Genomic DNA, 22527 nt, shown 5'->3' on the forward strand with positions numbered 1-22527 from the left:
CTGTTGAGAAGGATCACATATATTCAATATAATAATCAACAAGCTGTACAAAGTCTTTCTAGCTACATCCACAGTACACGTCCAACTCGGTCTCACATTTTTTTCTTCTTTTGTAGAGTAGGGCTTTTTTGGTATAGAACTGAAACAACAAGCCAATTAATTAGCCGATCAAGAGATCATATTCCGTGCAGTCTGAGTCATTTGAACATTTGAAAACTGCTGGATATTTAATTTGTTTACAACTCACGCAGCAGATTATTAACAGGCTGTGTGTCACAACCTTTGCTAAACACTTTCGAATGAGCCTGTTTTGAATGTTTTGAATATTCAAAATGATCCATGCCATCATGAACATCTCTAATTTGACTGAAATTGAACATACTTGTTGTTAAAAAGGATTGGTTGAATTTAGAATATTTATACTTTTCAACACGACTCAATCTAAAGGATGATAATATCATGGTTTGAAACATAATGTCAAAGAAGAGTGGGCTTAATGCATTGATTGAGTTATAAAAGCTGCAGTAAAAAGTGGGTCCATCTTAGTCTTGAGCCCTGTGTGTGTGTGTGTGTGTGTGTGTGTGTGTGAGAGATGTCGGGGTCTCTTTGTCCCTAAGTGTGGAGCCCAGTTGGTGTGTGCGTCTCCACAGGACGCCTGGCATACAGCCTGGCTTTCCCTACGTGGGCGAGGATGTGTGGGCGTTGTTGCCCCACTCTGCAGGATCCCTACCCCGCTGCCCTCCCACCTCCCCTCCAAACTCAACCTCCTTCTTACGCAAAACCAAACACACACACACTTACTTGCTCAACCTCTTTCTCCTGCTCCATCATTGACACTACATATTGTCTACCACCCACCGGTGTTAACCTGTTGGCAGTCAGACGCTGCCAAAAAAAAAACAAAGTTTACCAAGTCACAGCTGTCCCCTGCTTGTGTGTGACTCTCTTTGCTCTTTGTGTGTTTCAGAGAAAGAAAAATAATCTAGGTTGTCACGGAGTGTGAATCATATGAATATTCTGTATGTTTGTGCACATATGTTATAGCGGTATTTGTGTGTCTATGTGTATGTGTATGTGTATGTGTGTGTGTGTGTGCTTTTGCGTGTGTGTATGGGCTGCTATTGCATGTTCTCAGGAGGTTTAGCAGAGTAGGAATCTGGCTGCCAAAAGTGGATTGGCTGGGAAGTTGGCATCTAACTTCTCTCTTTTCCCAACTGAACCACGATAATCACTCTTGGCATTTAGTGAGTTTTATTTTCTGCTTTGACACTTACTTGGTTGATGAATCCTCCTGATATTTAAAAATCTCCTGAGTTCAGTTCTACATGAGGTCACTTTTGAATGACTGTTGACCGCTGCCGCTTGACCACATGTTTGTGTTAAATATTTTTGGAGATGATTTTGATAGAAAGCGAGTTTGCTCAGGAATGCATCTATGAGTTCTGAGCATTAAGTGAATGTATTCTTGGATTGTAAGTGTCATATTTGAGGTGATTTGTTGTAAAGAGGCCGAGTGCAGAGATGAGGGAGAGACGAGGAGGCGAGAGAGGAATGACTCATGTTTACGGTAATCCACATTGCAGCTGGTGCTTGGTTTTAGTATGTATATCTGGTACTGATCGTACTCCAGGGGCAAAAGTAAAAAACTTGAAATCTGCCACATATATTTTCTTATCAGAGTAGTTTTAGCTTTCAGAAATAAAAAAAATAGATCTCACAGCATTTAGGACATTTAGGCCAAGCTGTTTTACAGCCATGTATGGCAGTATGTGCTGTCTGAATTCAGCTCTAGAGGCAGGACTGAACTTTGTAGATCTCTATTTGTGTGTGTGCGTGTGCAGTAAATGTTTCTAATGTGTGCATATTGGTTGTAGAAGCGGCTACGTCAGTCTCTCTACATATGGTACTCTTCTCAAATCGCATTGCACGCATGTTCTTTGTAATCCTCATCGTGTGTGTTTGTGTGTCTGTTTTCATACATAGGGTATATGTTAGTTGGTCCCTGCAGGCCCTGAGCACTCGGTGTGCGCCCTGCTATACCACTTGGGGGTTAAGGTGTACGTGTTAACAAGCTGGTGCAAGTGGGTTCAATATCCAGCGCCCGCCCCTCCCCACAGCCTCTCCATCGGCCTGCAATCTGTGCTGCGAAGAGTGGCAACAGCGCACCACGCACAAAACATTTGGAAAATCAGCTTGATTTATTTTTACATGGGCAAGCTGAATGCCAAACTACACAGGGGTTTTAGCACACAATGTTTTGCCTTCAACACTTAATTATTTATTTCACTATGTCTGTGTGTTGTTTTTTCCTTTTTTTTGCCTGAAAATGAAGGAAAAGAACAGAAGGTGGGGAGATGGAGCGGGAAAGCACATAGTAAGGGAAGAGCTCCACTTTATGTAAATGATTCATTTAAAGGCAGTTTAAAACAATCGTATTCAATATGTAATGATTAAGTAATAATCTTTTAGTTTAGCATCTATTTAACGTAATGAAGACAACAGACACTGCTCACTCATTTTATTTTAACTTAAGAGATCTACTACTTTCTTTTTAAGAATTAGTATGTTATATTTGATTCAGTTATGACACATCTTTGAATCATCAAAAATAGGAATTCTCTTTTACCTTTAGTAAGGTGAACAGAGTTTGTTTCCTGGTGAGGGCAGGTTGTGTTATGTTATAAAAGCAATTAATATACAGAAGTTGAAAGACAGATTTAATTGATGGATGAGTTTTATCACGATTCATCCGAAGCAGAATACAGAGATGTCAGAATGCCAGTACAAAAATAATCTGAAATGTTCAAAAAATCAAATTAAAAAAAGGCTGTTGTCATGGGATCTGTTTGAGTAGACCGACATCTTCACCAAATCAGACAAAAGGAAAAAGCTGAGTGGTGGGCATTTAAGAAAGAAACACATCAACGTTTATTGTTGTAATTAATGTTTGAAGTGTTGTAAAGGTCTTGTTAAGTATTTTCTGGCTCGTTCACATTGTTGAGTCGATGTGAACAAAATCTTCAGTCATAAGTTTTAAAACCGGATCTTTGTGATGAAGTGTCTGTGATAACAAAGTTACACCTTTAATGAAAATAACAACATTTATCCTCAGGCCTCAGCTTAAAAAAAAAAGAACATTTAAAGCATCTTTCTTTTTATATAATAGTAATCTCTGTATATACAGGAAACAAGACTTGAAGATATTAACCCTGGTATTAAGAAATGATTTTCTTTTCCACAATATATTCTGGGAGAAATAGAGAGAAAAGTTTCACTCTTGATTACATTTTCCTTGTCTCTGAAATGTAACTGTCTCCTCTTTTGCTCATCTCTCTCTTTTCTTCTCCCTCTCTTCATCTCTTTTCCTCTGTATTCCACTTTCCATTTTGTCTTTCTTCTTTTATTCTTAACTTTCCTCCTCTTTCTCACTGTCCTCCTTCTCCCCTCTGCATTCTGTACTAAACACCAAGCAACCTTTTTTCACCTCACAGCTGCTCGCAGGCTGTTTTACCAATTATCACTATGCATGTACGAACTGAGGTCACACACACACACACACACATGCACGCACACACTATCGACAGACCGATATAACACCAACATTTGCTTAACCACACACATTGACAGCAGAGTGTGTTTGTCAGCCCAAGGTTTGTGTGTGTGTGTGTGTGTGTGCGTGTACTGTGTGTATGTGTGAGTGTTCATATGAGCTCCCAGCTCACTCTGCAACCCTTTAAGGCGAGCAGCAACATATACGCAGATGTGCCTGTAGATCCACAGGCTTCACTGGGCCATATGGCCTCCACCAAGAAAGATGGTGCGTGCGTCTGGAGGAAGGAGGGAGGGATGGAGCGAAGGATGGAGGGCCATGTGTGGTATGAGCTGTGCAAGCAGTTGTTGAAGTATGTATGCCTGTGGATGTGTGTGTGTGTTTGCACCAGAGGCTCCAGGAGATTGGTTAATGGAACAAATGGTCGCGGCGGGCCGGGGAAGAAGGAACAGGCTTGCTGCTACCGCGGGCGGACAGCGAGCCCCAGGCGAGGGCTGCTTCATCTGGGCTCATGCCACACGCACAACGCGCACACACACACACACACACACACACACACACACACACACACACACACACACACACACACACACACACACACACCCTCTGTCAAACCCTCCTCTCACCCCCATCCCCACCCCCCATACACACAGTGTGCTGCCATGCCCCAGAAGCAAAAGGACGCTCGTTGCAAAAACTTTTCATTTGCAAATGAAGCTGGCAAAGGCTGGGCAGAAGAAACAGGACAGCTTTCATTTGTGGTGTGTGTGTGAGAGTGTGTGTGCGTGTGTGTGTGTGTGTGAGTGTGTGTGTGTGTGTGTTTACTGAGTTACAACTGTGTGTGTGATGAGACATACTGAAGGATAAAGGGAGGATGGCTATGTGAAAAAAGACAATGAAGGAGTCACAAACAATCATAGACTTCAAAAATTAATATTTTTCTATCACTCTCTTTTCCTCGTCCACACAGATACATTTCTACTAATGATATAATAATACACATGTGCTGTTTTAACTATGAGACATTTTCCATAAAACAGCGGACATGACTTGTTGGCCTTTTTCTTTTAGAGGGAGTGAATGTGTCACAGAAATGGCAGTATAGAACAATAAGATCTTAACGTGTGTGAGAGCTTCCTGAGCTTCTTTACATTTTCTGAGCGATCTTAAAATTTGGATGTTTAACTTGAAGTTGTGCATTAATAGTTTTTGAAGTGAACTACTTCATGACTGCAAATGTAGGGGCATCTCAAAAACAGAGTAACGGTTTCGTCCGCTGATTATTCTTTTCATTTCCCTCTCTCACTCTTGTTCTCACCTCTGGATGGCGCTGATCAGTCGTTCTCGCTTCACCTTCATCTTCTTCTCCTCCTCTTCTCATCGTCCCTGTCTCTGCGTTGCCCAGCTGGCTTCTGTAGCCAGAAGCGACTGCAGGGCGGCCTGCTGAAAGAGCATTGTCAAACGGTGGCTTTACAGCTCTATCAAACACACACACAAACACACACACAGACGCACAGATTTGCAGCTCAGATGTCGGGCTGTAGCCAGAGGCTTGCAAGCTGGAGCGTTAACTGTGCAAAGCGTCACATCTCTAGCCCCAGTCAGTGACACTTGCTAACACTACTTTATAAAAGTACAACCAGAGAACGAGTGCAGAAACACCTGCCTCTTCTTTGGAAAAATGTTGAAAGTCACAACAGTTAAATCACTTTGATGCCGGGAAAGCAAAGGCGAGACTTAAAGGAGGTCTTGCGGCAGCAAACTCGTAGGCATTGAGAACTGAAAAAAAAAAAACAGCCTTCAGCTGAAGGAAAAACCTCTGTTACCCCAGTGATGAATGACACTTCATCATCCAATGTTTTTTAAAGGTCAAATACAATTCTCATATCCCTCTTTGATACTTTAAAGAGGGATTTCTTAATAGAAATATATGCTCAGGTTTTTTAATTGCCTGTGTTTATTTTGCTTGAGTTCAGTTTGAACTTTTCCAACCCTCACACTGATGTTCAGTAACCCCGTCATAGAAAAACAAAAAATCATAAAACTCAAAACTGCGTGAAGAAGTCTCGTCAGACCAAAATCCAACTCATTTTTACTTTCTTTTGGCTCTTAGGTTCACATTGTTTATTTACAGAGGAGAACAAACAGACCTGCGTGGAGCCTAATGAGACAAAACCAGTCTGTGGCTTCTAGATAAATGGTGGAGTTACATTTTTACCAATATGAAAAAAACAATCATTTAAAAAAAAAACAATTTGAATTATTATTTTTTTTTTTTACAAGAAACCACATCCCACAGTTTTTCATTAATTTGTATTTGACATTTTTTTGAATTTGGGTTCCTGTTATCTCACTTAGTGTAAACTTTCAAAGACAATATTCACTCCGGACGCATCCTCCCAAATCAGTGAAAACAATGAACCTGATGATTATTCTGATGAATTGTTGATTAAGCAGGTTTTTAGTTCCGATACACTTTCAAATAGGAAATGTTTCAGTTTACAATTTTACAATAAAATCACTGAGTATAAAATATCAAAAATCAGAGTAACAAAATAGAACTCATTAATAAAAAAAAAAAAAGATCGTCCTTTTAAATCGGACAAAGATCTTATTTAGAAGCCCTTTGTTTTTAATTGAAGGGGAGAACAGTTGCTGTTGTCCCTCGTTTCATTTTGAGCTGAGCCCCGGGAACAAGCAGTCAGTGCTGACCTCAAATTGACTAAACAGGCTCAATAAGACAGATATGTTCCAGGTAAGTCATACTAAAATACGTACTGATTTGATCTTCAATCTAATATTGTCTTTTGTACTTTTCCCCTCTCACCACTGCGCTCAGCTCTGCAGAAGAGCAGCAGGCAGAGACAAAAAAAGACAAAAGAGGTTGTCACACAGGGAGCATCACAGATGATTTTTAAATATTGATTTATCAGTTGAATGATTGATAATCTTCATGTTGTGTTTGCCTGCTGTGATGTGGCACTGGGAGGTTACTAAGCCCCCCTTCAGTCGGCCAACATTTGTCTCAGGACGGGAATTCTTTAGTGTGAATTTAATCTTTTATCAGAAATGAAAATCCAACCAATGCTGCCTGTTTAAAAAAAAACAACAAAAAAAAAAACAGTCCTTCCAGTTTAGAGAGATTCAGTTTTCCTGATTGAAAACGTAATCTGATGTCATGACATTCAGAATTGAATGCTTAAATTGATTTGAAGAAATAACCCTGAACAACCGTGTTAGATTTTTTTCATCAAGGCCAACATCACAACCAAAAATTTAAAACAATAAAAAAAATTCTTATGCTTTAGAATTAATGATGACATTTGCAATTTAATCTGTCTCAACAAGATACCTTTTTACAAATGGAACTATACTGTATCTCTTATCAGTTTCTAGGACATTAGGTTGCTGGACTTTTTTGTGTCTTGTATTTCTTGATGTGTTTTACTTACAGAAATGTTAACGTGTCCTGAAGAGGAACATTTACCGTCAATAAAAAGTCTCTTTGGGTCATTTTCAGACCGAATTTAAAAGAGAGCATAAGCGGAGAGTTCCAGCATGGACAAAGTCAGTTAAATGAAAAGACAGGTATCCAAAAAAAAACAAAAAAAACCAGCATGAGCAAATCAAATAACTACGAGGAGTCGTCAATCAGTCTCTTCCTGATCAAAACACACAGTGTCACCGATCGTGTTCTCATGTCAAACGTTCATGTTAGCAAAAGCAACAACTGGCATGACAGGTTGGTGAACGAGAGAGGAGCATGGCCTTAAGGCACACACACACACACACACACACACACACACACACACACACACACACACACACACACACACACATTCTTGAGTTCAGTTGTGTGCAAGCCAAGTTTTAGCTAGAGTGCTAGGGTGTGAGGGTGGTGGTGGGCCTGGGATTGGGGCGAAATATGGTTTTGTGTGTGTGTGTGTGTGTGTGTGTGTGTGTGTGTGTGTGTGTGTGTGTGTGTGTGTGTGTGTGTGTGTGTGTGTGTGTGTGTGTGTGTGTGTGTGTGTGTGTGTGTGTGTGTGTGTGTGTGTGTGCGCGTGTGTGTATGCGTGTATGCATGTGTGTGGCAGCTGCGGCCTTCATGCCCCTGGCAGTGTTGTTGTAACCAGGCAAGCCAAGGCCGTCTGCCTGCATTCTTCACCCCCTAGGCCCCCTGCTTGCTACCCACAATCACACTCACACACACATGGACAGGCATGCAAGTTCACTTTGTCAAATGTTTTTTTTTTTTTTTTTGGATAATGTGTTGAGGTTGACATTTTTCATTTACTTTTATGCTTTCTATTTTCCATGATTTAAAGCAGATTTGAATGTGATTTCCCATATTTTTCCTGTTTGTGCGAGTCTACTTACACATTCACTTACATCACAGCCAGTCAAAAAATATATATTTATATATTTTTTTCCACAAATGAATAGAAGCTCTCCATAGTTAGCTGGATGTGAATCATGCGGAGCAGTTATTTTTAGAAATACATGCGTAATGTCGTTTGATAATGTATGCACCGACCAATAAATATTGTCTTTAAAGTGACACACTCCACTAGCTGATTTGTTTAGTAATAAAACCGCACACATACATAAAGGGCTTTCAATGACAGGGCTGAAAGCTGCTTCCAGATCTTCTCTATCTATTACCGTCTCTCCGTTCCTCTTATGTGACGTTAGCACTATCCCTTTGGACTGAGCCTTTAGGACATATGCTGCCACCTGTAAATAAATATGCAAACACAGACAAACACACACAACAGAGTTTAGACACTAGCTGTGGGCTACGACTGATGTATACCACAGAGAGGTAACTGTGTCTGTGTGTGTGTTGTAATTAATCTCCTCAGTAGCTGCAGTCAATAGAGAATGCGGCGGTTTGAGGTGCAGATTGTGAGCAGAGTTTGATTATTGGGCTGTCAGGGGAAATTACTGCAAACTGCCTCGCAGCAAAACTTGCTTTTTTATTATGTCTGCTGCTGGAGAGCAAAAAAACACGCTCACAGCCATGTCTGCTCTGGAGGCAGGTATTTTTTTTTTTTAGAGGAGTTATTTCAGGGAAGATGTGTTTGTGGTGGGATCCAGCAGGTGGTGTCCTTTCACTGGGTCAGTGGGGAGGCTCGCCTTCTTTAACACCACCGCCACCACCCTCCTGTCAAACAGTAGGTAGCAGCAGCAGTGCGCGGTAGGCGGCTGGGAGTGAGATGACGGCTGTAGCCTCTTTGTTTCTCCGTCCCCGACCTGCACCTCACACCGCAAACTGTCAGCTCCCATTTTTCACCCGCTGCAGATCCTCTTCACCTCCACATCCATTTATCTGTCTCAGCCGTCAGTCCATCCATGAATCCAGCCAAGCTTCCTTCTTTGCTCACCATTTCCAGGCAGCGGGGCAGAGGCCAGCCAGTCTGCAGTGTGTATGTGTGAGTGTGTATGTGTGAGTGTGTGTGTCAGTGCCCGAGCATTAAGCCGTATTAAGCCCTAATTAATGAGTGTGCCAGCTGATAGAGGCCAGTTATTGGATTTGCTGCTTTAGCTGCTGGAAGGAGCGCTGCCGCAATCACACCACAGACACACACACACACACACACTCACACACACACACACACACACACACACACACACACACACACACACACACACACACACACACAGTCGTCTAATCACACCCACACACATCCCCCCTTTCGAGGCAGGGTGTGCAAGGTGAGACAAGGGTTGGATTAGAGTGTGCGTGTGTGTGTGTGTGTGTGTGTGTGTGTGTGTGTGTGTGTGTGTGTGTGTGTGTGTGTGTGTGTGTGTGTGTGTGTGTGTGTGTGTGTGTGTGTGTGTGTGTGTGTGTGTGTGTGTGTGTGTGTGTGTGTGTGTGTGTGTGTGTGTGTGTGTGTGCTGTATAAGAAGGCCAGAGGTTGGCCGCTCTCTGGCCAGACTGGTGTGTGTGTGTGTGTGTGTGTGTGTGTGTGTGTGTGTGTGTGTGTGTGTGTGTGTGTGTGCCAGGGTTCAAGCTTTACTTACTGCATTACATAAAACTGCAGCTTTATACATCTCGGGCCACGACCCGACACACTGATTTACTGGCTGTAAATCCTGTTCGGCTCACTCACCGTCAGACGTGTGCAAGTCTGTTGGCTTTAAGCGGCTGAGTTTGGACTGAGAAGACAGGAATGTGTTTAATTTGCAGTAAAAATGTTGTACAGTTGGAGCCGTTTCTCCTAAATAATTACAGCGTACTCATTTTCTCTCTGCAAATTGAGAACACATTTTTGCAGTAAGTTCTCATTAAGATCAAAAGTTGTCTCTCAGATGTGATGAAAATCCAAATAGCCTTGTTCTGAATGTAAACTCCATCAATTCTACAAAATCTAAAGGTTGTTTGGACTGAGGCTGTGAAGGAGTTTTGCAAAGTCTGAAAATCACCCTGGTGACATCATCAGTTATTGTGGATTAAGTGGACATACCTGTGTTAAAAAAAATTGGGATGTAAAGTTAAAAAAATACATGAATGTTTCCCATGATGCATCTTACTTTCATTACACTCTCCACATAGTTAGCTGAGAGTGTGAATTTTATTCCACACACGTTGGACACTAAAGGAAAACATTTTGAATATGAAGTGTCTACCCCATTAATCAAACCCATCTCTGAAATGATATACTAACTTATATTTGAAACGTTGGCGATTAACAGATGAGTTTGGCCAGATAACAGGAAACATTTTCTCACATTTACCTCAAATTGGAATCTCATCATGTTGATCATTTGGATTTTGGTAACGGATCAGCAAGGACGTGGTTCTTGGAAAGTGATGTTTGTGGTACATTTTTGGAGTGTAAATTAAAAAAATTTCTTCTCAACATAATGAAACGGACGGACATCCTGTGACAGATTTCTGAAAACCATGTTGAGTAAAGCCAAATCGATTTACAGTCATTAATAAATGTAGATTATAAGCGCGCATTTCTTTTCATCATCAGTGTTCGATGTCTGTAACGATCGGGATGTGTGAATCAATAATAAAATGAATCCTCTCTGAGATGTCACATCAGTCTCCACCAGCAGTGTAGGTGTAAAACTTCTGTTGGCAAACGCTGTTGATGTATCTCCTGTTTTACAAATGTGGAGTAGATTTCAGCGCTGGCCTGTTGTTAGCATGTAATATATATTCTTTATGGAGAAGCTTTTTTTTTGTAGGTGCTTCTGAATGTGTCAAAATCAAAATCACAGGTTGTGATTTGAAAACAAAGCATTTTCTCAGCAGTACTCAGATGATTTAGGTGGTGTGGAGCTAACAGCATTCAGTCAACACTTTATCAACACTTCCCTCATCAAACATTTACAGCTTCAGGACAACAGGCTCTGCTTCTGACCTTTAGCTCCTCTCCTGTGTGTGTGTGTGTGTGTGTGTGTGTGTGTGTGTGTGTGTGTGTGTGTGTGTGTGTGTGTGTCTTGTGCTCACCACTGCGGCTCTCTTTCTGTGTTACTGTGACGTGGCGACGGCCTGCTGTGCCGTGCTGTGCTTCTGGCGTAGGAGGGCGAGGGAGAAGTGGAAGGGGAGAGAGAGAGGGACGTTGGATGCTCAGGAATATGAAGCGGGGAGGGGGGGGAGTCTTTGCTCTCGGCGTCCAGGACTGGACAGCGTGTCTGAAACAAATCCCAAGCAGGGTCCTCATACAGGAGAGAAGAGAGTGAATGGTTATAACTGGGCCTGAGCAGGGACGACGGATAGTAATGTCGAAGTTATTGAAGATCATCTTGGCGATAGAGGAGGGGGGGAGTTCCTGAAGATGTGGGACAGTTAGGAGCAGGATCAAACCGTGTGGTGGGGAATGAAGCAGTGCGGGGTGGAGTGAGGACAGAGTGGGGGAGGTGGGGAGCAGATTGTGGAGGAGAGTTGGGATGTTCGCCTCCCCCGTCTGTCACACACAGGCAGCCCTGCCACTGCCAACATGACCAGCAGGGCAGGGGCATCTGTCTCCGCCCCCCAGCTACCTCTCTCTGTCTCCCCCTGCCCCGAGCCTCAACAACCCCCCCTTTCTTCATCCTCTTTATCACACTCTGTGTTCCTGCCCTACTTGTCGCCTTCTGAACCTGTTGAAACAGAGACGGAGAAATAATAACTCTTAACAAAGTGAAGGAGCGAGAAACTTTTTCTCGTCCTCTCAGGCTGCACACGAGCTTTCAGCAGTTCAACAAATGGTTGGTAGCCGCGCCTCCGGCCGTTTCGTTTTGATTGTTATTGACGGTAAACTCCTCAGTACTTCACTGAAAAATGTTTGTAAGACATGATCCTTACTAATATAATTTCATGACTTGAAAGATGTTTGAATGGAAACCACTCTACTGTCCTATCATGGGCCCGTAAGACAATGATGGAAAATCGAAAAGATTGAAACTATTCCCCAAATAGGAAAGACATGCATGTTGTATCCTTTCTGAGCAAAGGTAGAGAAGTGATATCAGGAAAATGCACTTAAAAGGATCACAGCATTAAGTTGTTATATGCAGAAGAAATGCCTTTTCATGAGTATGTGTATTATACATTCTTTCATACAAATGCATTCATGTGTAAACAGCATTTTACTGTTGAAGTAAAAAAGGCGGAGCTTCTTTCTCTTGTTTATGAAGTGTAAAAATCTGTTGATTCCACTTTCCATCTCCGCCCCTGAAACTCATTAAACACGCTCACTATTTATACAGCACAACCCCCAACAACCCCCTGAGCCTCTCAAATATTACGACTGAAATGAATGTGAAGGGAGGGGAAATTGACAAATACTCAACAAAGGGTAAATATTGGAGCGATCTCTCACCAAAGAATAGATGTTGCAGCACCCATTTCTCCGTCAAACCTCATCAGTCATCCTTCAACTGAACTTCCTATTAGTATCTAAACTAGTGAAATCTAACCACACATGCATTAATGTTAAAATATTTTAATGTATCAATGGTTTGTCAGAGGACCTACTCATTTGGATTTAGAAATGTAAAGCACATTGGCCAGAAATCATTACTTACCAATTTATACTTCGACCGAAACTTTGTGAATTATTTATGCTTACACTATTTTCCAGCGATTCAATGATTTTAGGCAGGTGAAAAAAAGTCATGGATTTCAGAGCTAGCCAAGATCTCTAACGTTGTGCCTTAGATCATGGACACATTCAAAGTACTCACTATTTCAGGTTATTCCCGGGTTAATTCATAAATGAGTCTTTCTTCTGTTTGTTTTTAATGTGTTTTAAATGTACATTATTTAGGTTTAAACATTATACTGTGACTGCAGGTTCCTGTTTCTAATCCATCGCCTTTCTAAAAAAAAAAAAAAAGAAATCAGGATCTCTGTGATTTTCGCCTGTGAAGCTGTTAAAAATCATAAATGACATCTTTCATCATTTAGGGATAATCTTATATATTTGATTTAATCTAAATCCGCAGATTCATTGATAATGATTGTACGGTGCTGCTGACCTAATCAGACGGATACATTAGCCAGTAGTTTACTGTCCACTGTCAGTTTAGTGTTTCACTGTTTTCCAGCTCCTCGTCTTGCGCTCTAAATCCAAAAAGCACACTGCTGTCACACTCCTGTAAACACCGCTGATCAACACAAAGTCCGGTGATATTAAAAGCTTTTTGTGGATCCAGCTCTCTTTCAATATTTACAACATTTGGTTTTATATCAACCAGGAGGGAACGTTCCTCACACAGTTTCAGTCAATATTGTGTGTTCCGTGTGCGTGCGTGTGTGTGTGTGTGCGTGCGTGTGCGTGTGTATCTTGCAGACTGCAGCAGTTGGACCGTCACTGTCAGAGCAGCGCCCAGCAGGTGTGTGAGCTGCTGGCCAAACAGAACCAGCTGATGCAGGAGAGAAACACACTCAGCGAGGAGATGCAGAGCCTACACACAGAGGTACACACACACACACACACACACACACACACACACACACACACACACACACACACACACACACACACACACACACACACACACACACACACACACACACACACACACACACACACACACACACACACACACACACACACACACACACACACACACACACAAAGCTCACCTCGTACATACCGCGATGAGTGTATGACTCTGTTACTAAATAAATAAGTGATGGTGTCTCTTCTCTTGGTGCACAATATAGCTGAATGATTACTTAAATAAAATCAGTAAGAAGACGTTTGTCCCTCCATGATTCTGTCTGGTTCTGGGTTTACTTATAAACATTTTGTCTGACTTTGGCTCTGATTCATTACCAGAAAGATAATGTGTTTAAAGCGCTTTGATACCACTTTTATTGAGTTGTGTATCTGTCTCTGTGTGTCTTTTTAGCTGCCAAACATGAGATGAGTCGATGGTGTGTCCACCTGAGTCTGTCCCTCCTGTCTTCCTCCTCGGGTCTCAACAAAATGTTCCGTAGGCGAGAAAAATATCAAACTGTGATTGTTTTGGAGCTGGTTGATGTGCACAGAGAGAAGTGTGTTCATCCTTTTTGTATTAGTGTACAGTGTATACACACTTATGTTTACACACATTTGGATCAGTTTGTATGTAAATTTGACAAAACTCTTACTGCATTATATATAGAGCAAACATTCATTCGTTAAATGTTCCTCCAGAATACAAGTGGTGCACTTCTATGAGCTTTGGCAAAGTCCTTAAATATCATTTCAAATGTTTGAGATAAACTTAACCTAAACGGAGGAGTGACTTACATTTTGTAAGATAAACATCATAAATGTTTCATCATGTGGACCGGGCTGATTACAAAACAAGTGGACACTTTGGCAGCAGATTGACATAGTGCTTTATTGAAGCTGTCTGTAAGAAGGAAAATAATGTGCATCCCTATCATATACATTTTATGTGTAAAAATACTAAGGATGTACAGTGTAAAAAACAGCTTCATGTTGATGGTAATTTGTTGTTGTCACATCCTCACGGCCTCACTGGCCAGCAGCACTGCATCCTAACAGCATAAGGGACAGAAAAGGGATGTTTGATCGATCTGCCCGGTTTCACCTCACTGTCTCAGAGTCAACATCCTCTCTGCGGAGCTTACCTCGGCTTTACAGTGATCCAGGGAAACATGGCCCACTCTGTGAACAGCTGGCATCTGTCCAGAAATGTCTTACACAACTGTAAAGCTACAGGAGATGGATGTGAAATAAAATCTGTTACATTTTTGTAATATTTGTACATTTTTGCCATTTTTGTTTGCTGCTTTTAAATAAATGCATCTCATGCTTGTTGATGTAAATGATGGTAGAAGTCTAAGAGAGAAGAGAGGGGAGGAAATCTGTCGCAGTCATGAGGTCAAATACTTTCCGAAATCCTCCCGAACACCAGAGCCGATGAGCGCAGTGTGTGTTTTATGGCTGACACAGATCAATACAGATCAGCCGAGGTCTTTGAAAGGATTTACACATCATTCAAATACTACTGGAGTCAGATCTGTCAGTGCTGCGTCAGATATCTCGCATACTATCAGTACAAAACAGTAAAGCTGTGACAAGGCTAAGACTGAACTCCAGAGTCCGGTATAAAAAAACAAACTGTTTGAGACAGAGGTAAATTACTGACCTATGTGCCAACAGTTGATTGATGATAATACATTTCATTCATGTGGATTTACCTTCATTGACTGAGCCTCAGCTTCTCTGTTAACACTAGTTGGGAGTAAAACTTGTTTGTTTTTTTACTTGGTTATGACCTCAGAATCAGCTTCTACCATTGTTGCTGCCAGTAAATAAACTTGAATGTTGAGGAGGATGTAATAAGTGGAGCTGGAGGCTAACTCAAATAAAAAAACTTTTCAAAACAGAAGCTGAGAAGGAGTCGGATACATCTGAACATTTCTCTTTAAGTAGACTGACCAGTGACTGAGCTGTGCAGTGGTAGCACTGACTCGTCTAGTGTGAGGACACAATCACACAGGTCTTGCCAACTTGTAGCCATCAGAGCAACATCAAAACTTTTGGATGTATGAGAAGGGGAGATGTGCTTTAAAAATCCTCATTTTCTTAAAAACATAAAAAAGCTAAAAATCTTCCTTTAAAGCAAGGCTGAATCAGTTTTATATGAATCATATAAAAAGTGATGGATGTGGAAGTGCTGTGGCCAAAGCTACAAAGCGGTATTTTATGAGCTCTGGTTTCTAATGATTTTGGCGTTAAGCGTGCACATACAACTAGAACTCCTCAGTCACTCGCAGACCTGGGTCAAATCAAAGCTGAAATCCTTCCAAATACTTGGGAGCGTTTGCTTGAGCCTGTCGAGGGTGCCAGCTGGGTGGGATTCGGCTGCTTGGGCTGTGCCAGACAGGCTCAATCGATCACAGAGAAGTACTTTTCATTAGAGTTCTGAGTGCCACTTTGACACAGGACTGGTAGTGCGGACAGAGGAGGACTACAGCATGCAGGCCAGCGCCATCCTTTTGTACTCTGTGCCATAAAGCGCCTTTGCAAGCTAACAGCATTTTAATGGATGTGCAAGAGTAAAGCATATGGACTTCAGAGCAGCAGAAAAACAGGTAATGTGTCGTATGAGACATATCTGCAAAGAAAAAAAAATGGAGGCATTTATTTTAAGAATAAAATCTGACGCCTTATACTGCAGAGTGAAACACCACTACACCCCCTTAGAACAAAATGACACAAAATAAATAAAATAGAAAATAAATTCAAGTTATTCATCATTGATAATAATAAAGACATTCAAATAAATATATTGGAGAACAATTTCCTCTGTAATAAGAGCACATCCCCTGGTGCTCTCTTTCTAATCTGGGTCGGGGAGATATTGAAGGTGAAGTTTTTCCACATGATTTCACTCAATTTAGAATTCACATTTTAAAAATACATTTCTCTTTTTTTGCATTTTTTGGCTTTTGAAGTGCTGGATGTCCAAGTTCATGAATAATTCTGCGCTAAAACCATAAGGCTTACTGGCGATTGAAGACAGAGAAATTGAGGGGATTTTCAATTCTTTTTGGTTTGACTGGAAGACATGACGATGCAAACAGACAAAGTTTAAAGTGGATAACTGACATAACACATTTAAGACAGGGATGGGTCATCCCAAAGCTTTACATTTAGCGGGGGGGGGGAAATGCTCTTCTATATATTATCCAAACTTACAGGAAAACACTGAGCTACCTCACATGATGGCTCTTGTTCAACTCTCTCCTCTTCACCTCCTCTTCACTTACAGGAAACATTTACACTTACAGCTCAGCACTGAATCTCTTCAATCCTTACCTGACTACATTCACTCCTCTGTGCTACACTTGTTTCTTTCTGCTCAACATCCTCTTCCCGTCTTTCTTCCTGAGCTTTCCCTCAGTCTTCCCTCCCACACTGCTGGGGTAAGAGGAAACATGGAGGAAATCGGGGTCAACATCTAATCAGCAGCAGTCAAGGTAAACACCTGTGTACTTGAATAAAGCTGAAGAAGAAATGGTTGATAAATAAAAAGAGTAATCTATTCTGCCTGTCTTTAATGTGTCCTGTCACCTCTCCCCTGTCACATTTTTGGTCACAAAACAACACAAAAAAACATTTAACGAACAATGGAGCAGGAAGGCGCTCTGCTTTCCCTCCTACATTCTTCAGCCATTTTTGTTTCTTGAGGTTGCCTTCTTTTCCTCTCAGCCCTAAGAAATTATTTTTTTTGTTTTCTGTAATAATGTAATAACAATAGAAAATGTTAAATATAAAACCAATGAGTAGAACAATAAATAGAACATATATATATATATAGCCTTTGTCATAATTGGTGTAAACCAATAACTGTTGATGCGTACCTCACCTCCTAATAATAATGTATTTTTTTTATCCTTCATAAGAATCTCACAGGAAACAGGAAATCAGCTGTTACCTCACTCATCAGTACATCTTAAATTACCACATTATAAATAATTCATATCATTCTTGGAGATTTGTCACCTGTACTCTCTCTCCTGTCATTACAATGCCCAACCTGCCATCCTGGACTTCTGCTTTCACTCTGGTGAATCTGTTCCTGCTGCAGTTTCCTATTTCCTGCACACAGACAGAGAGGTACAGCTGTGTGGTTTCTAAAGCCATGACGACAATATGTCACAGTAAAGCTTTCTGTCATTGACACAAAGTATCGTTTCCTTTTAGGACAGAAGACATTTAAACGGGACTGGGGAAGTAAATCAAATAAAATAAAATAAAAACTCTGGGGTGGAACATTCAAACGATCTGTTTTCCTCTTATTTTCACCTCTTCATTCATTGATATATTAACCACCTTGCACTGCATTTTGGAATATGAAGTAAAGCTTATGGTGAGGAGCTACATTCCCCTTGAACTGCTATGCTTTGAGGTGCAGTCTTAAGCACAAACCCACACACATGCATGACACCCTATCATCATGTCACGCTACAGTGCTTATATGCATGAGCTGTACATTGGGAGCAACACTTGTTCTGCAGCTGTACAAGCATAGATGTTAATACAGGTGTTTGATGTGTTGCTGGCGCATGTAAGATGATCTGCAGCATTAAGCTAAAAGTGTAGCACCAGGTTGTAGTAGTAGCAGTAGTATAGAAGTAGCAGTAGTAGTACCTGTATTAGTTGTAGTTGAAATAGCAGCAACAACAATAATGAATTGCACTGAGCAAAACCTGAGTCAAATCCTGCTTGACAACATGAGGTGTTTAAGGTTCTGCTCACTGATGACAACTGTTTCCTCCATTCCCGGCAGCCCCAATCAATCCCAGAATCATTTCTAGGAGTATCTGTCGGTTTGTAAAGCCTGATATTCATCCCATACTTGCAGTTAGGGTTTGAATGACTTAAAGTGTGGCTGTATGCCACAGAAATGCCTCCCTAAATATGCATCAGTTGCTGCCTCACTTCATCAAAAATGTTGTTTTCTTTAAGAGGGGGACTGGCAACATGTCAAAGCACAGCAGGCCAGAGGTTATGCTCCTGTCTTTAAAGGGACATTACTGAGTAAATGATCACAACACAGTCCAGATCATCTTGGGGTTGCAGTGCAAGACTATTGAGAAACATAGTCAGAAAATCTCTCTAAAGGGGGATAAAAAAAAAAAAAAAAAGGTAGACTGGAGAGGTGAAAAAGAGAGGAGGGGGAAGAGAGGGAAGGAAAAAACCCTTCAATTCAGGGTCATTCAGGGTCAGTCCATAGCTGTGGGTCTTTATGTCCCACACTGATGACCTCAGAGACCAGCTGTGATGATGTCAATGTGATGGACAGTTCATTCCCGCCCACTGGCAGAGTATGAGAACTGAGGAAAGTGCGGCCTTCTCTCGTTGTCCAGACAGTCCATCCCGTCCTCGTCAACTAAAGGAAAATGAGATCATTAACGACTTGATTTCTCTCCATTTGTAGTCACTTTTATGACAATAACAACGCAACTAAGAAAATGTATGACTTCCGATGTTTTTTTTTTTTTTAAGATTTATTTTGGGCTTTTCGTGCCTTTAATGCAGAGGGAGGACAGTGGATAGAGTCAGAAACCAGGGAGAGAGAGCAGGGAATGACATGCGGAAAGGGGCCACAAGTAAACCCGGGCCTACCGCTCGAGACGAGAGTCTCAACACATGGGACGCGCACCCTAACCATTGCGCCACCAGCGCGCCCCATGACTTCCAATGCTAATTGAATTAATTTAAAAGCATTATCAAACAAACCAAACCACAACATTACTGTGCTTTAGATTTAAACAGAAAATGATGCAATTAACAAGTGCCTCTTTGATGAGCCAATCTCCCGCTAACTGACTGATGTGCGACCTTCAAAACAAGTGGAACCTCACGTTAGCGCAGAGAAACACGTCGCTTCTACTCATGCATAATTCAGTGCCGAAGCATTTTAAAAAGTGGCATCTTTTTTTCAAAAGCCTGTGAAGTGCTGCATGTGCCCCGAGGACTATTACAGACACTTGAATAAACAGACAACGGCACTTTTGAGTGTTTGTTTCACCGGCTAAATCAAGTGGAAATGTCTCACCTGAACAAAGAGGCAGATCACCGATAATTTGTTTAAACTTGCTAATTTAGCTTTATTTGATATGCATCCAAACAATATTGTTGTAACTTGTTATCAAAACATTTATATTTACATCACGATCTTCTACAGACAAAAAGCCTACATTATTTTTTTGTTGCTTTGTTCCTGATTATTTCTATTTTAGTCTTTTCACTAAAGAGTAATTTCAGCCATGATTTAAAAGAAGTAAGAAGTTTTTTGCACCTAAACCTGAACGTGTGTGTGCGCGTGCATAAAAGTGCTAGTAAGAGAGACAGTTGGGGAAACTCACATTTCTCTGGGGGCGTGATGGTAATGGTCTGTGCTGTAAACTCCTCATCAAAGTATCTGGTGTCGGTCTCTGAAGTCACCTGAGGCTTGAAAGGAGGGACCATCTGAGGCCAAGATGTGAGGAGAAAATGAAAAATGAGTTAAGATTAAGATAACCAAACCTTTTATTTGAAATAACACAAGAAAAGAGGGACAAGAGAGGAGAGAAGAGGTGAGGAGAGAGATTAGAGAGAAAGAGGAACTGTCAGGAAAAGTAGAAGGAGAGGAAAGAATAGGTAAAGGGAAAGAAAAGAAGAGATGACAGAGGAGAGGTAAGAAACAAGGAAAAGTGGAAAAATAGTGAAGAGGAAATGAAAAGTGGGATGAAAAAAGGGACAACGTGGAAATGAATGGAAGGAGAGGAAAAGAGAGGAGAGAGGAATAAAGGAACATTTTCCAGAGATAGGAGAGGAGGAGTCATCCAGAGAGGAGACAAGTAAATGGAAAGAAGCTGAGCACCTGTAAAACATGCTGTAGGTGTGTCCTCATAGGATTTAACTTAGACTTTCTGATTAACGTCCCAGTTAACTCGAATAAATCCCAGGAAACAGGATCTGACCTCATATTGCCCTGTGCTTTACACAGATTCCAGCCCTGCCTTCATAGGTTAGATCAGTGAATGTCTGCGTAATACAATTAAGCAAACATTCACAATCACTAAACCTTTAACTTGCAGGAAGTAAAATAAATCTTAAAAAGTGAGTTACTTTCTTTCATCCTATTAGACTTTAGAGATCAAAAATCAATGGCACAGTTCACTCATGTAGTACATATTCACTATCATGTTACCTTTTTATCATAGACATCCTGCCAGTCAACACCAGAGAAGTAACTGTGTCTCATTATTTCTTTAGCATCATCTGGTCCTCCACCAAGCCTGCAGGAGAGAGGAGAGGTTTGTTTTGTAATCAAAACTAAGATCAGAAGCCAACAAAACCAAACACAAAGTTGTCAAATTAACCAAAGTAATCCAAGGTGAGCAAGAGATAGTCACTACTTTCTTGAATGAAAGTTTAAAAAAATCCTCTTTTGTATTTGATATACAGAGAGATTTTATATTCTGTACCTTTTTATACACCATATCTTTAAGAGCTCATAGTTCAGTATTACCCCTCTAGAACATTAGGCTGCAGGAATGCAGGCCTGCTCATAATCCCCACAGCCTCCATATTGTAAGTAGTATTAGAGGTAGAGCTTTCAATTACCAGGCCCCTCTCCTTTAGAATCATCAGTCAGGGACCAGGAGGCGGACACCCTCTCTATTTCTAAGAGTAGGCTCAAAACGTTCCTTTTTGATAAAGTTTAAAAGTAAGGGCTGGCTAAAGAATGGACCAGCCCCTCCTTATGCTGCTACAGGCTTAGATTGCGCAGTTTAGACTTGCTCTTTTTGTAAAGTGCCTTGAGATAGATAACGTTCATTGTGAATTATCGCTACACAAATAAAAACTGATTAAGGGCTTCAATGTAGCCATTTAAATGTTTATAGATGTCTTTTTTTCCCTAATGTCACTTCTGTTGACAGCACTACTTTTTCAAACACAGTTTCCTTCCCTAGACCTCGTACGCACCGTTTGTTTGGGTCTTTGATGAGCAGGCCAGACAGCAAGGACTTGGCGTCGGCCGACAGAGTGCGCGGGAACTTGATGTCCTCCATGAGGATGAGCTCAAACAGCTTCTCATGGTCCTGGTTGTAGAACGGTAGGCGGCCACACATCATCTCGTATGTCACCACACCCAAACCCCACCAGTCCACCGCCCGGCCGTAGTCGTTGTCCTCCAGGACCTGAAGAGGGAAAGACAGAAACAGATTAATTTCTCACTTTTTTATGCCTTTATTATAGAGGAGGACAGTGGATAGAGTCAGAAACAGGGATGAGAAAGTGAGAAATGACGTGAGGGAAAGTGGCCAAAGATCAGACTCGAACCCAGGCCGCAAACTTGGCGGATTATCGCATCTGCACATGGGTGACCTACTAGGCCAGGGGTAGGCAACCTTTTCTATCAAAAGAGCCATATTTGCCCGCAGCCCCCCCCCTCCCCCCAAACAAATTGGTCTGGAGCCGTAAAACATTATTGAACCTTTACTCACTGCTTCAACCACCTCCTCCTCCACCCTCCGATCTGTTCACACCAGACATGTTTGCCTCGTATTTTACTGAAAAGGTTGCAACCATCAGGAACCAGTTTTCTGAGCCTGACCAACTCAGCCCAAAGGCACCAACCACAAGTGCCTCACTCGACTCATTCTCCTCTCTGACTGAGGACGAAGTCTCTAAGCTTGTGCTAGACTCTCGGCCCACCACCTGTCCTCTGGACCCAATACCATCAAGCTTCCTGCAGACCATTTCCTCTCCGCTTAATGCTGCACTTAAGCATATCATCAACTCCTCTCTGTCAACGGGTGTGTTCCCCACCGCATTCAAGGTCACCCCTCTGCTCAAAAAACCCACACTAAACCCAGCCCAGGTTGAAAACTACAGACCGGTTTCTCGTCTGCCCTTTCTGTCAAAAAAACTTGAGCGCACAGTCCCTCTGCACCTTTAAGAAAAAGCTAAAGACCCAGCTCTTTCATGATGACTACTAACTTAATGATGATGGTC

The 22527-nt window shown here is 41.6% G+C and overlaps 2 protein-coding genes across 9 annotated transcripts in view; one reads left to right on the top strand and one right to left on the bottom strand.

The window, feature by feature from the left end:
• The window catches only part of sdccag8 (SHH signaling and ciliogenesis regulator sdccag8), a 44118-nt gene extending 29353 nt beyond the window's left edge, over nucleotides 1-14765 (top strand). For both annotated transcript variants that reach the window (XM_020650228.3, XM_065959297.1), the window contains 2 exons: nucleotides 13342-13468; nucleotides 13907-14765. In XM_020650228.3, coding sequence (XP_020505884.2) covers nucleotides 13342-13468; nucleotides 13907-13924 — 145 coding nt within the window. In that variant the 3' untranslated portion in view covers nucleotides 13925-14765. The remainder of the gene's footprint in view (nucleotides 1-13341; nucleotides 13469-13906) is intronic.
• akt3a (v-akt murine thymoma viral oncogene homolog 3a) overlaps nucleotides 14365-22527 on the bottom strand; it is a 59803-nt gene continuing 51640 nt past the window's right edge. For 3 of the 7 annotated variants that reach the window (XM_065959302.1, XM_065959299.1, XM_065959303.1), the window contains 4 exons: nucleotides 21496-21710; nucleotides 20717-20804; nucleotides 19890-19992; nucleotides 14365-18910 (listed from right to left, as the gene is read on the bottom strand). In XM_065959302.1, coding sequence (XP_065815374.1) covers nucleotides 18825-18910; nucleotides 19890-19992; nucleotides 20717-20804; nucleotides 21496-21710 — 492 coding nt within the window. In that variant the 3' untranslated portion in view covers nucleotides 14365-18824. The remainder of the gene's footprint in view (nucleotides 18911-19889; nucleotides 19993-20716; nucleotides 20805-21495; nucleotides 21711-22527) is intronic. The other 4 variants (XR_010667006.1, XR_010667007.1, XR_010667004.1 and 1 more) reach the window with 4 other exon arrangements.

The sequence above is a fragment of the Labrus bergylta genome, chromosome 10, assembly GCF_963930695.1.
Source record: "Labrus bergylta chromosome 10, fLabBer1.1, whole genome shotgun sequence".
NCBI classification, from domain to species: Eukaryota; Metazoa; Chordata; class Actinopteri; order Labriformes; family Labridae; genus Labrus; species Labrus bergylta.